The sequence below is a fragment of the Euphorbia lathyris genome, chromosome 2 (assembly GCF_963576675.1).
Source record: "Euphorbia lathyris chromosome 2, ddEupLath1.1, whole genome shotgun sequence".
Lineage (NCBI taxonomy): Eukaryota > Viridiplantae > Streptophyta > Magnoliopsida > Malpighiales > Euphorbiaceae > Euphorbia > Euphorbia lathyris.
The window spans coordinates 31,135,700-31,149,609 of NC_088911.1; the positions used below are offsets into that span (position 1 = coordinate 31,135,700).

The 13,910-nt window shown below is 36.5% G+C and overlaps 2 protein-coding genes across 4 annotated transcripts; one reads left to right on the forward strand and one right to left on the reverse strand.

Annotated features, from left to right (window-relative positions):
• The first annotated feature begins 201 nt into the window (after nt 1-201).
• On the forward strand, nt 202-9,386 carry LOC136217640 (histone-lysine N-methyltransferase EZA1). Of its 2 annotated transcripts, XM_066004250.1 has the most exons (17): nt 202-359; nt 783-884; nt 1,274-1,530; nt 1,748-1,909; nt 2,400-2,484; nt 2,606-2,755; nt 2,869-2,916; nt 3,002-3,073; nt 4,061-4,698; nt 5,437-5,587; nt 6,189-6,409; nt 6,616-6,747; nt 7,881-7,968; nt 8,065-8,112; nt 8,186-8,314; nt 8,583-8,660; nt 8,958-9,386. In XM_066004250.1, exons 1-17 carry the CDS (start codon nt 210-212, stop codon nt 9,147-9,149), a joined length of 2,703 nt encoding a protein of 900 aa, XP_065860322.1. In that variant the 5' UTR covers nt 202-209; the 3' UTR covers nt 9,150-9,386. The 2 variants fall into 2 exon arrangements, with proteins under 2 accessions (XP_065860322.1, XP_065860323.1); XM_066004251.1 differs by lacking the exons at nt 202-359; nt 783-884 and having other exon boundaries at nt 1,392-1,530; nt 1,743-1,909.
• A 153-nt stretch (nt 9,387-9,539) lies between these two features.
• Nucleotides 9,540-12,982, reverse strand: LOC136217641 (protein trichome birefringence-like 6). 2 transcript variants are annotated; one of them, XM_066004253.1, is made up of 5 exons: nt 11,085-12,982; nt 10,634-11,003; nt 10,355-10,547; nt 10,078-10,268; nt 9,540-10,003 (listed from the first exon to the last, which is right to left on the reverse strand). In XM_066004253.1, exons 1-5 carry the CDS (start codon nt 11,314-11,316, stop codon nt 9,541-9,543), a joined length of 1,449 nt encoding a protein of 482 aa, XP_065860325.1. In that variant the 5' UTR covers nt 11,317-12,982; the 3' UTR covers nt 9,540. The 2 variants fall into 2 exon arrangements, with proteins under 2 accessions (XP_065860325.1, XP_065860324.1); XM_066004252.1 differs by having other exon boundaries at nt 10,634-12,982.
• Nucleotides 12,983-13,910: the final 928 nt, after the last annotated feature.

Here is a 13,910-nt window from a genome sequence, read left to right on the forward strand (position 1 = left end):
CCTCGTGTAAAAGTGCACTAAATTTCTTTTAAAATAAATAAAAAAAAGATGCAATCCAAAAAGTCGAGTCCAGGGCCTCCACCAGCAGGCCTTTCCATTGGGTTGTACCATTCCTGTAATGGTAGGTCCCACCCCCCACATTCAAGGGCCATGTCACCTCACCTTCATCTTTCTTTTCAGGGGGCGAAACCAATTTCACAGTGTGGGCCATGTCATCCTACCCCACACGTTTCATTTCCTTGTCTGAACCATATGTTCTTCCTCCCGACTCCCTCCTTCCCCGATTGAGTCGCAGGCCAAAGCAGAGCACAACAACACCTATGGTGTCCAAATCAAGCGACTCTACCTTCAAACCCCCAGTTAGTTCCTTTTTCCGCCTTTTACACAATTTCCCTTTGCACCTACATATCTCTCTGTTTTTTTTTTCTTGTTTCAGCGAGATACTCATGAACATCATCGATAGCAATTAACAGTTATCGCCTTAATTATGAGAATATTAGTTGAATTTCTCGATTTTTCATATGCTTTTGAGTGTTTGGGATGTCTAATTCTCATCTATCTCTTGAAATTGATCAAATTTAATATGTGAAGCTTACGAATTGAAGAAGAATGTAAGCCCTGTTTTTCTGCTGTACATCATAGGGCATAGAAAATATATGTTGAATTAGGTTTTTTCTTTCCGTGATGAGTATATCTACTAATATTAAGAGAAACCTTGACAAAATTGCTTTATAATTTGTGGTCTATTAGTAATTCCCATAGCTTCTCTTATGCATTGCCAGAAATCCCATGGAGAACAGTCAAGCGAAGGTATTGGAAACCTTCCGCACAAGATGAATCAGCTTAAAAAGCAAATTCAAGCTGAGAGAAGGGCTTCAATAAAAGTAAGTTGATTTTATGTTTGCTCTTACGACCATATGATGCTCATCCATGATGCCTACTGTTCTGTAGAATGATCGATTTTACATGGTTACATGGCATATGTACATTTTAGTGTGCATTAGTTCTTGCAACTTCAGTTTACTGAAAGAATTTTGTTCAGTTTACTTACTTTTGACTGATAAAGTGAGAAATGAATTTTCCTCCCTTGATAGATCAATGTCATATTAAACGTATATTTTGTAAACAGTGCTTCACGCATAAATATAGATTAATTTCAACGGAAATGTAAGTAGTGATTTTATTGAAGGTATGAATGAAACAATGCAGTATAACTGGCGTTCGTTATTTTATTTTATTTTCTATGTACACTAATCATATAGATCTTTTATAGGAAAAAGTTGAGATGAACAAGAAGAAATTAGAAAGTGATGTTTCTCAGCTTATATCAGCTACATCAAAGAAAAATGCATTACTCACAGAAATGGACTTTTCAAGAATTGGGAGCCCTATTTGCAAGTATAGTGGATATACTTCAATATCCGGGGATAAAGACTATATTAGTGGTCATGAAGTTATGGCCCCTGTAAGTGCAAAGCTTCCTTTCGTTGAGAAGATACCTCCATATACTACTTGGATTTTCTTGGACAGGTATGAAATTTCACCTGTCTTTAAATAAATATCCAAATGACTTTTAACTGAGTTTGCTATTGTGCATGGAGGTAAAGCACTCTTCTATGTTTAACAAAAATACCTTTTTGATCTTTAATACATTGCAAGCATGCAGTACTTTATGTTTATTCTATCATAATGTTTGATTTGAGGATTTTTTTGCTGTAATATCTGAACTGCGCCTTATGCAGCACAGAAATCAGAGAATGGCTGAAGACCAGTCAGTGGTTGGGAGGAGACGCATATACTATGATCAACATGGTAGCGAAGCACTTATATGTAGTGATAGTGAGGAAGATATTGCAGAACCTGAGGAAGAGAAACATGACTTTGTTGAGGGTGAAGATCGTATTCTATGGTAAATTATGTTGAAATATCTAAAAGTATGACAATTCATGTATAAAGTGACAGAGATGAAATTTGTCATCTAGCTGCCTGTGACAAGATTTTGGATTATCTTCATAACATTAGAATGCTAGTTGCTTATATTTTCTCTCCCTTTTTCATCCTCAAGTTAGCTGGAAAAGCTTATTTGATGATGTTGTAACCTCTTGATATCTCAATTCTGAACAGAAAATTGAATTAAGATATGCATAGAAGAATTTAGCTAAGCTGATAGTGTTCTAATATGTACTGATTGGGTAGCACTTTGAACAAATATAATTTACTGGTGATTTTTATTCCTTCTAATGCAAAAAAATTTGCTATGTTTAGTTTTAGTGAAAAATAGATAATGGTGGCTATAAAACAAACTTTTATTTGGTCTCTTCGTGATCATGATTCGTAAATTATAGCTGATCAGCCAGTTTCAGTTCAAGTATATATCTTATGTCCATTGAATCTTGTAGGATGGTCTTTCAGGAGCATGGATTGACTGAGGAAGCACTAAGCCTTGTTAGCCAGTTCATTGGAGTCTCCACTTCAGAAATTCAGGTATTTCAAGTCCGTGGCTTAACAGTTTTTCTGTTTTTATGCTTTTCTTATTATTCTTTACCTCTTTGTACTCTGAGTTCACTTCCTTTAGCCAAGTGGCCTAATTTTCTTGAGTTTGCAGGAGAGATGTAGCGTGCTTCAGGAAAAATTTGATGAGGGACAAAATGACAAAGACTCTGGGGATTCATTATCTCGGAGGGGCATATCTATGGACAAAAGCCTAAGTTCTGCTTTAGATTCATTTGATAACCTATTTTGTCGTCGTTGTTTGGTACTCGGTCTTACCACTTTGGGCTTATATTAGTTTTTCATAAGAACTATTGTCTGGCATAATCATTGAATTACTGCAATACTGGTACTAATCTGTTTATATTTATCTAACAGCTATTTGACTGCCGTCTACATGGCTGTTCTCAAACTGTGATCAATCCTGTAAGTAAACAGTTAACATCTCTCTTTGATTTTTTATTTTTTATGTTAGTTAAGTCATTCACTGGATTGAAAGCATTGGTGACAGAGTGAAAAGCAGCCATATTGGTCTGAATATGAAGATGACAGGCAACCTTGCAGTGAGCAATGCTGCCTTCAGGTAATTCTAATCCACCATTTTAGTCGAAATTTTCTTTCACGTACAATTTATCTATTTATTTAAAATAATCTAGATAAACTGAATTTATTTTGCTGCCAATCAGATCTTTATATCCACAATTGAACTTGGAATTGAATGAATAGCTACAGGCTAGATAAAATGTTATAAATACATTGTAAATTGTAGGTCGAAAAAATAGGAATGATGAATATTTTCTGCATCATCAAACATGCTATGGTATTATTTGAATTTCATGCTTGTGAAGCAGTTTGCTTTAAGGACGAGTCTTTTACATGAATAGCAATGGTTTTTTGCTTTTAACTAGTCAAGGGAGAGAGTGATGAAGGAAGGTTAGGTGGGTATGGGAAAAATGAAGCAGACACATCGCATTTGCTGGAAATGGCAGTTTCTGAAGATTATCATTTATAATACTCTGTTAGTTACAATCGAAAACTCAGTTGCTGAATGAGCCTTTGATCACGGAAGCCATACGTCAAGGATCAGATTATCTGTAATTCTACAGCCGGCCCCATCCTTCCCAATCCAATCCAATCCAAGCCAAGCCAACGAACCTGCAAAGTTGGAATATTGCCTTTTTTACTTTGAAAAAATAAAAGGATTTAGGTTCAGAATTTTCCATTTATCACTATGATACTATTAATTATCGTTATGATGAAAGTGATATAGTGCTGGGTAGTATATTTGTTATATTTTTGTACTCTCTAGCATAGAGTGGTCTCCTAAATCAAAAAGATATGATCATTCTTGAACTAGTCAAAATTATAATCAAGAAAACTTAAACTCCTGTTTAATATGCTTACATGTGCATGGAGAGATATCTCCTCTTGTCATCAGATGTATTTGATACACATAATCTGACATTATTGACTTGTAAATGAACCACTTCCCTTGCTCTGCTTTTACATTTTCATCTAAGATTCTTCCACTATTCTAATCAAATAGAGTCTATTGTTCATGCCATTACAGCTTAGAGTTAATGGTGTGTCGGGCAAGGTGAAAACTACAACGGTAGAAGAGGGAAAAGGGACTTTGGTGACTTCAAATGCTAACGTGGCAACACAAGACGATATCTCTGAGAAAGAGATTTTTGTTACTAGTGATTCTCATTACTCAGAACCTGCTTCTAGAGCTTTAAATTTGGATACTCCTGCCCCGACGATGGAAAATCAAGAACATTTGAGAAAGCGTATAGCACAACAGCACACAAATGCTGCTCTAGATGATTGCACACAGGTTCCTGATGATCTCCAAGGTTCTTCTAGTAAGAAGCAGAAGAGGTTATTAGCTTTGGACGCAGTATCTGGGGATGTTGAGGCAGTCTCCAGTCTTTATGCCGTAGATGGCACTAAAAACACAACTGATGAGATTCATATGACCATAAAAAACACAATAAATTATCCAAGCGAACATGCATCAAAAGAGGATCTATGTTCTGGCACCAAGGAGAAAATTGGAGATGAAGTCAATAGCATCAATGAAGTGCCTGAACCGAATCAGTCATCCTCAACAGCAAGACATATAGTAGGAGACACAAGCAAGTCTGAATGGAAACCTATTGAAAAAGAATTATATTTAAAGGGAGTGGAGATCTTTGGAAAAAACAGGTATCACAATTTCCAAGATATATTACGATTGCTAGGTTCATGCATATACTGATCACATAAGTCTGAAAGTTTAGTGTCTTTGTCATTGGAACTCACTGGATAAGCTTTTGGTAACCAGGATTGCTGCACTGAGATGCAGTCCATTTTTAGTTAAGTTACTAGAACATCAGGATATAACATATTTTAATGTGTTGTTGTTCACTGGTAGGGAAGAATAACTTCAAAGCATCTTGGTGGTGATTTGCTAATTACCTGAATAAGATATGCTTCGAATGCCACCCATAATATATAGAACGACTTTTTTATAACTGATATAGGGTATTTTTTATCTCAAAAAGTCTTGTTAAACAATCATTCTAAAGGAGCTGGCGGGGAAAATATTTAAAACAAGTATGTTAGTGTTAAAAGCAGCAGATATGAATCAATAGTTCAAGAACAGATACAGGATCGGTTTTTTTTTTTTTTAAATTTCTTTCACACATCAATTATTTCAAACTTACGTAGCAAAAATCTCTAAACGGTCAGTTCAACTAGAAAGAACCTGAGGAGCTGTAGATGGAGGTAATTTTATCTCTTGTTCCCTGATATTAAACATAACAAAATTCTGAATTTCATACAAAACAGTGCTAACTTGTATGTAAATGCAAAGTAAAGTCCTAAAGTAGCACTAGTTACCCTGTTATAGTTTGTAAATTTATTCATTTCAGTTTATTTGATACTCAAGTTTTCTCTCTGCAGTTGTCTTATTGCTAGGAATCTACTCTCTGGCTTTAAGACTTGCATAGAAGTATCAAATTACATGTATAATAATGGAGCAACATTGCCTCGTAGATCTACTACTCCAAGTTCAGTTCTGGAAGAGAATGGAATGGCTGATACAGATTACATGGTATGTATTGCAATCACAAATTCTTAACCTTTTGTCATAAGCTTATAGTTATCAGAGCTCTCCACATCCAGAGAGAGAGAGAGAGAGAGAGAAACACCTAGAACAAAAAAAAGTAAAAGAATGAAATTGGAAAGAGAAGAGGCAAAAAAAGTCCGTTTCCTAGAAGGTTTATGTTGTTAGTTTGGAGGCTCTACCTCTATAGGACTTGAGTGTAGACCTATTCATGGGCCGGGCTTGCAGGTAAAAATACCTAGCCCAAGCGCAACCCACTATTAATTTAGGTAGGCTCGGGCTTGAAAATCAATTCCCAAGCCTAGCCTGCATAAGCCCATCTTAGAAAAATACCTATATACTTTTAATGAGAAAAATCAAACTTTATAAGTAAGAATAAATATAAACATTATATAGGTTAGAATTTTACTTTGAATATATATATGGGCTTAAGCGGGTTTGGACGGGATGGTCCTAATGTCATTTTCTCCTGTCCAAGCCCGGGTTATTGGATGCGGACCTGGGCAGGTACCATGGTCCTTGAACGGGTCTATTTGAGTGGTTCTGCATTCTGGAGCCATCTCTCTTATTAACTTTTGTTTTTTTATAGGAGCAAGAAATGCCTACAAGATCACGTTTATTTCGTAGAAGAGGCAGGACTCGGAAGCTTAAGTATTCTTGGAAGTCCGCCGGCCACCCATCAATATGGAAAAGGATTGCTGATGGAAAAAACCAGTCATGTAAGCAGTATACACCATGTGGATGCCAATCAATGTGTGGGAAACAATGTCCTTGTCTGCATAATGGAACTTGCTGTGAAAAATATTGTGGGTATGTTGGCGTTTCTTTTTGACAAGGTGATTTCAGAAGTACATATAACATACAAATCATGCAGATAACCTCTAATTCAGTTGTAGGAATCTTGCAGCAATTTTATTGTTAGTTGATTCCAGGCTTCAGAGGTGGTGCAGGGATCTGCAACTGCTATGGCAGTTTGATCCGGGCAAAGTTTATTGACAATTGAATAAACTTCTCAGGTGCTCCAAGAGTTGCAAAAATCGGTTTAGGGGATGCCACTGTGCAAAGAGTCAGTGCAGAAGCCGACAATGCCCATGCTTTGCTGCTGGACGCGAATGTGATCCAGATGTTTGTCGGAATTGCTGGGTTAGGTAGTGGATTGATTATGCTTATCCTCTATAGTTAATCATTTTATACTTGTGTTTTTTAAATATAGGCTAATAATTCGATGTTGTAGGATATAATTCAACCCTTTATTGTTTTTTTATTTTACATTTCCACTAGATCCTGTGCTATTCTATGTTGCACGGAAACATCTCTTCAACAATGTTTATGCGTTTTGTCTTCGTGTCCCTTTCAGGAATGGAAACCCAGCAAACAGTTCGCCATATTTTCAGGCTCATTTCCATAAATATCCAAAATAGGAAATGTGTGTTTCTGGAACCGTTTCCTCTGGCAAACACAATTTAATTCCAACTCTGACTAGGATTCTAGCTAACTGAAACTTCCTCTTTAGCTCAAAACTTCTAATTGATGATAATTCCTATTCCACAATTTCTAATTATTCCTATTCTCTGCTCACTGTTGTAATCATCTATCGAGCTTAAGTTATCAAAGACCTTACATTTCTGGCTTTCTCATACAATTCTTGATCTGGAACTACTTTGTAGTGCTTTACTGCTTTTGTTTCTTCAATCTTTTTTGGTAGCAAGGATCAAATTGTTTTTATTATTCACTTGCAATTTTTTTTATCAATAATTCTATTATGTATTTTTTTTTAATTATAGGTGGGTTTATGATAAGAGTTGCTCTTATTGATATTTATAATAATTGGTGGTGATGGTAGGCACTAGATAAAAATAAATCCATATTAATCTTTGTTTTAAACATAACATTAGAAAAATTCAAATATATTATTATATTTATAATATTTATAAATATGTCGCTTTCCGTTATTTTATATTTACACTTTTCCTTCACTTTTTGGTTTCCTATGTTTTTTAGAAGTAATGTTTCACGGTGTCCCTTTCCGTGCGTAGTTGTGTACCTTTTGGAACTCATATAGTCATATTTTTGTCCTTCCAAATCTTCACCATGAATTTGGCATTGATGTTTGAAGTTTTGAATCATTTGGTGAACTGATAGTTCCAAGAGTTTGATCTCTTATTTAGGTTTATTTACCTTTGGGCATCTCTTGTTGAAAGCTTCATTACTTTTCCTTGAGCTCATAACTAACTGGTACTTATTTTTTCTATGCTTTTCAAAAACTTTTGTGTAATATCAGCTGTGGAGATGGTTCGTTGGGTGAACCACCCAAACGAGGAGATGGCCAATGTGGAAACATGAGACTTCTTCTTAGGCAACAGCAGAGAGTGAGCAATTCTGAACAGTTAGAATGTTCATACTATTATGAGAATGATTTTGAAAGAAACATGTTCTGATATAAATCTTCTATTTTGCTTCTTCAGGTCCTTTTGGCAAAGTCTGATGTTGCTGGATGGGGTGCTTTTCTTAAGGTAGAATTTGGAAATAGACTTTGTTCAACTTTTATATACCGCTTTTGTTGTGAATTGGATAATTTGATTTCAGAACTCTGTAAACAAAAATGATTATCTTGGAGAATACACTGGTGAACTCATCTCTCACAGAGAAGCAGATAAACGTGGGAAGATCTATGACCGTGCCAATTCATCATTCCTTTTTGACTTAAATGATCAGGTAAACAGCCTCCTTCCTTTCTGTTTTATTCCTTATTAGACTTGGGGTCCATTTGGAATTGCATTGGGATGTTGGGGTATCCTGCATAGATCTTTTTACCCCCATAGCAATTGAACTCGAGTTTCCAAGTCAAATTCTTTAGCAGAAAAGCAGTAAGAATCCATTCAGAGACATACAAGTGATATTCAGAATAATATTGTCATGTATTGCAAGCGGAAACAGTAATAATATTTCACGTTCTGATATGAATTGCCTCTTTCTTCTGAAGTACGTCCTTGATGCTTACCGCAAAGGAGATAAGCTGAAATTTGCAAACCACTCATCAAATCCTAACTGCTATGCAAAGGTACACACAATTCAGTGACCCTAAAAAAAAAAAAAAAGGGCGGCCCGGTCGCATTACGCGTCCCCGCTGAGCGAGGGTCCAGGGAGGGGTCCCACCACAAGGGTGTATTGGGAGCAAGCCTTCCCTTGCCAATTTAATTAGCAAGAGGCCGCTCCTAAGACTCGAACCCGTGACCTCAGGTCACACGGCAACAACGTTTTACCGTTGCGCCAAGGCTCGCCCTCTTGCCAATAAATTCAGTGACCCTCTTGCCAATAAATTTTTCTCCGAAGTAAACTGATGTGAGGGGCTCCCCAGGTTATGCTGGTGGCTGGAGATCATAGAGTAGGCATCTTTGCCAAGGAACACATTGATGCTAGTGAGGAGCTATTCTACGATTATCGCTATGGGCCAGACCAGGCTCCTGTATGGGCTCGGAAACCCGAGGGCTCTAAAAGAGATGAATCAACAGTCTCCCAAGGTAGAGCAAAGAAACATCAATCTCATTGATTGTTGTTACTTATCCTGTTAGATTATGAAGCATATTGCCTTAATTTATTAGCCATGCCAAGAAAGAAGGATCATGACTCATGAACAGAACTTCCTAGGCATTGCAGCCATTCACTTGTATATACATGTATAAGTGTGCTTCTAGGAATTTTGAACATTAATTTACATTATAGATTGAGCAATAAGGGCACACACATGTCATTGTTGGCAATAAATAAATTTGAAATTCGCCTGATAGTTTCCTGTACATGAATGGTCAAAATTATGTGTTGGGACTGGTTGTAAATGTTAAGTGTTATCTGAACAAAATAAAGGAGCATTTGGTTGCTGAATTGTATTTCCCAATTTACAAGCAAAAAGAATAATGAATTCATGGAAAGTTGCCCCTCTGTTAAAGTTGCAATTGAAAATACAGCAACTCGTTCCAAACGTCGGGAATCCCAGGAAGACACCAATGGCTGCAATCTTGACCACCAGAAGAACGGCGTTTCAGATTCTTTTTCCCAAATATGGATGGATGACCATCAATCCGAAACTGTGATAAGCTAGTAATGTTCAAGATAGTAACAGGAGTTCTCATATGCTTGACCACATCTTCTACAATTGTATCCTTCTCAGAAAAGACTACGCCTGAAGTTTCACTCAATGGTCGTCTAGCATCTTGACAATGTCCGCCTGAGTTCCACTGCCCTCCCCTGAAATGTGAAGGTGATGAACTTCGAAAAAAAACTCGACTCTTTCTGGGATTGATGTGTCTATCAACCCATGATGCCCATGTAATCAAAGCTCTTCTGAAAGCCGAAGAAACGTCAAGCTTCGGGTGAACTTGGTTTCCTTCCTGATAATAGTTGATCCTGTTGCAACGTTGGCAGATACAATCAAAATTATGATACTAATATCTCAATTTACCAGTCATTATGATACTAACCCAGCTTTTGTTTTGAAATGAGACCACCAATGTGCAGTGTTGAAGATGAGGATATCAGCTCCTTTCCATTTTGATGAACCATGATCAATGGCATCGATTCGCAAGGTCTGCACCCGCTTCTGCCCTACTCTTGCTTTGCTCTCATGAACTAAGAAATGTGACACATAGTATTCAACTGTACACTTATATTCCTGCAAATTCAAGCTCAAACATCAGATTCTAGTCCCCAAAAAATAAAAATAAAATGGAGCAAATAAGTTAGCAATTAGGCAATTACCACAAATCTGAAGCTATAGATCCCTTTCTCCTTGGTGATTCTTCTTCCACGGGTCTCGTATACCATCTTTGGATCTCTAACAGCTCCCATTAACATACACAGCATTGACTCCCATTGATTCCTATTGATTGAATCTCCAACAAAAACCAACCTTTTTCCTCTAATTAAGTTCAGCATTCTGCTGGCATTAAACCTAACCACATGAAGAAGAAAAAGAAGACATTAATTATTCCAAACAAAAAGAGAAGAATTGTGTCTCTAAAAAGGAGAATTTAATACCTTGGAATATCACAATCTTGAGGTTGCCATCTCCACTTCATGTAATCTTTATCCAATCTTCCATTCCCTATGCAATCAAATCCTTCATCTATGAAAGGACATGAACTATTCGTATATAGAGGGTAGCTTTCATCATATACCCATCTCCCTCTCGTAACGTCACATTCATTTATTCCCTTCTTTATGCTTTTACCTGAAGCTTTCACATTCATAACTGATGTTGCTTTTGGAGCTTCAACTGATGTCGTTTTACTCGTCCTGGTCCCAGCTTCAACTTTTATCTCTGAAATTGCTCCGATTTTGTCTTGTTTAGATGAATCTTGACTCTTCTGAGAGGAATTCTCTGTTGCTACTGATTTACTTTCATGGACTGAAGTAAAATTCGTAATTACCGTTTCAGATTCATCTTTCTCTTTCGCAATTGAAATGCTAGCGAATTCGGAAACATTACCTTTCAAAATTGGATCAGTCTCCGAGGCAGAGAATGTCTGTACGGAAATTGATTTGAAATCTACAACAAGTGAGGTTGTATTTAGCTGGAAATTGGAATCTTGAAGTGTAAATGGAGTGGATTTGAATAGCCAGAAAGTAAAAAAGGTGAGGAAGATAATAGAAGATGAAACTAAGAAAGAAAAGAGGAGATATCGTGTAGATTTGAAGGAGAAGCTTCTCTGCCTCTCCATTGAAGTTCTGAGTTGTGTGAAGAATGTGAAGTTCACTCCCAAATCGAAAGCAAGTCAAAGGGAGTTGTTTGAGGTTTGGTATTGATAATGCCAATAAAGAAAGAAAAAGACTATCGGTTAAAGAAGGAAGTGTGGAGTGACTGTGATTCTTGTTTTTCTGGTGATGAGGAAAGCGGTGGTGTGGCACATTAATTACCAAAGATACCCTCAGCCTTTTTAGAACCGCAGGTTTTCTTTCCGAGCCACGTTCAAAAGTTAAGAATATAATAAAACAGAAATTGGATTGAATTTGGATTACTACCCAATAAGGAAAATTTTCAAGTATGTTTCCGGCTACAAATTGATTTTAATTGTAGTGAAAAACAGCTTACTGGGAGAGAAAATTTGTCCTAATATTTAGTCCTGATTTGGGGATTTTATACAGGAGTAGCCTTTTTGTTTTACTTTTATTTATTTATTTTTAAATAAAAGGGTTAAATTTATAAATCAGTCAAAATGAAGGGAAATAGGCTTCCAAACTCCACAATTTGATATAGAACAAATTGTTTTCGCTAATACGTTGGTAACATTATTCACAGACCAATCTGACATAAAATAAGTCGTTTTGATTAATATATCGGCAATATTGATCGTAGAACACTTGATAAAAGACATAATATTTTTCCAATATACAATAATATGGATTTATAATCAGAAACAATCAAACTAAAATTAGAAACAGATACATTTTGAGAATGTAGAGCATTTACTCGAAGTTGTGAGTTTGTTGCAATAAGAACGTCGTTAAGATCCAAATTTTTAACCAACTAAGGACTTCCTTTATGCTAAGATCTTCGACAAGTAAAGGGTTAACAGGACAAGAGAGGGTATCATTCTTTGCTGCCACAAAATTGTCAAACGAGTCGTGAAGAACACAACTTTTGCAAGCCTGCCACATGAGATTTCGCATCTTGCTCGGCACCTTCAACTCATAGAACCTTTTTCCAAAAACTAGTTGACCGATGTGCACTCTGATTTTGGTTCATATTGTATCCACTCTTTATAGTATATTCCGAATTATTCTCTGGGGCCCAGAACTAAGACTCGTCTGTTTATTGGTAGATAGAGAATAGCAAAAAATGTTATTGCAATCCTCACAGATCTCCTTCCTTCATTGTTTTGGGTCAGAAATAACTATTCATTCCATTTGCAAAACTGCCTCTTGATTCCCTCCCTTAAATGACGCCCCATTAATAGTAGTAACTGGATATATTTGTCGCTCCCCTTATTACTGTAATTGAGTGGTTACTTCCATCACAATTATCAGTTCCGCTTTTAATTAAGCAGTTATTGTCATCATAATTATCAGTTACTCTTTTAATTGAGTAGTTACTACCAGCATAATTATTAGTTACCTGGACTATCTCGATTGGACCAGAGCCATCCACCACCATCAGGGAACTACCGTCACCATCTCTAACCTTTGCATCATTGATAAGCTAGCGAGCACCTCTACTCAGAGGTTTTCGTCCAATCTGGACAATCATTCCAACTAGACCTCGGCATGGGCCGGGCTTGTCGGGCCTGTGATAAAACCTGATAAGCCCAAGCCCAGCCCAAGCCCACGCTAATTAGATTCGGGTTCGGGCCGGGCCGGGCTCGGGCCGGAACAAGGAATCCCAAGCCCGCCCGCCCACCCAAGCCCATATCTATATTAAAAAAAATCAATTAAAATAAAATTCTAACTTTTTTTAATAAAAAATAATAAACATAATAGTTAATAAGTCTTAGAAAAACATAACAAACTAATAGTTAAGTTCGAAATAAAATTATAACATAACAATAAAAAATAACTATCTAAAATTACAACATAACAATACAATATAGCTATCTAAAATTTATATAATTAAATTTATAAATATATATATGTATAACGGGCCGGACCGGGCCAGGCCAGACCCATCGATATCTACGTAGCACAGGCCCGCCCATTTACTAGGCGGGCTTAATCGGGCTTGGACCGGGCCGGACCTGAAACTAATTTTATGTCTCCGGCTAAATGGGTCTGGGCTCGGGCCGGGCGGACGGGCTCATCGGCCCATGGCAAGGTCTAATTCCAACAAAAGATCAACGAGGATTAAGATGAGGAACACTGAGATAGTGATTCATGGTCATTCTCCTCATCTTCCAACGGAAGATAGTGATTCAAGATTACTTTTGACTTAATTTTTTTTTTTTTTTTAAAAACTTGTCAAAGAACAAGACAAATCAAACTTTATTTTTATATTATTACACTTTCTTATTAAGCATGGAAAAAGAAGAAATAGAAAGACAACAAGAGATCTAATTAGTATTTTTATGGCCCACATTATACTTTTACAGTTCTTGCTAGCTTTAGTTGCAAGTGATTTCATATACAGTAAAACCTCTATAAATTAATACTCGATAAATTAATAAACTCTTTAAAATAATAATTTCTTCTGGTCCCGACTTGGGCCAGTTCAAAAAATGATCAATTTTAATAAATTAATAAGATAATAATTTTCTGGAACAACCCCTTATAAATATATTGTATTATTACCTCTATAAATTAATAATTTCTCAAATACATATGC

What these genes read in the sequence shown, in the direction of transcription:
- LOC136217640 (XM_066004250.1), top strand. Translation starts at nt 210, where the DNA reads ATGTCATCCTACCCCACACGTTTCATTTCCTTGTCTGAACCATATGTT. An exon ending in ACTTGGATTTTCTTGGACAG is followed by an intron (nt 1,531 to 1,747) that starts GTATGAAATTTC and finishes TATGCAGCACAG; the next exon opens with AAATCAGAGAATGGCTGAAG. An exon ending in TATTTTGTCGTCGTTGTTTG is followed by an intron (nt 2,756 to 2,868) that starts GTACTCGGTCTT and finishes TTTATCTAACAG; the next exon opens with CTATTTGACTGCCGTCTACA.
- LOC136217641 (XM_066004252.1), bottom strand. Translation starts at nt 11,316, where the DNA reads ATGGAGAGGCAGAGAAGCTTCTCCTTCAAATCTACACGATATCTCCTC. An exon ending in CAAGATTGTGATATTCCAAG is followed by an intron (nt 10,548 to 10,633) that starts GTATTAAATTCT and finishes TCATGTGGTTAG; the next exon opens with GTTTAATGCCAGCAGAATGC. An exon ending in TCTATAGCTTCAGATTTGTG is followed by an intron (nt 10,269 to 10,354) that starts GTAATTGCCTAA and finishes TTGAATTTGCAG; the next exon opens with GAATATAAGTGTACAGTTGA.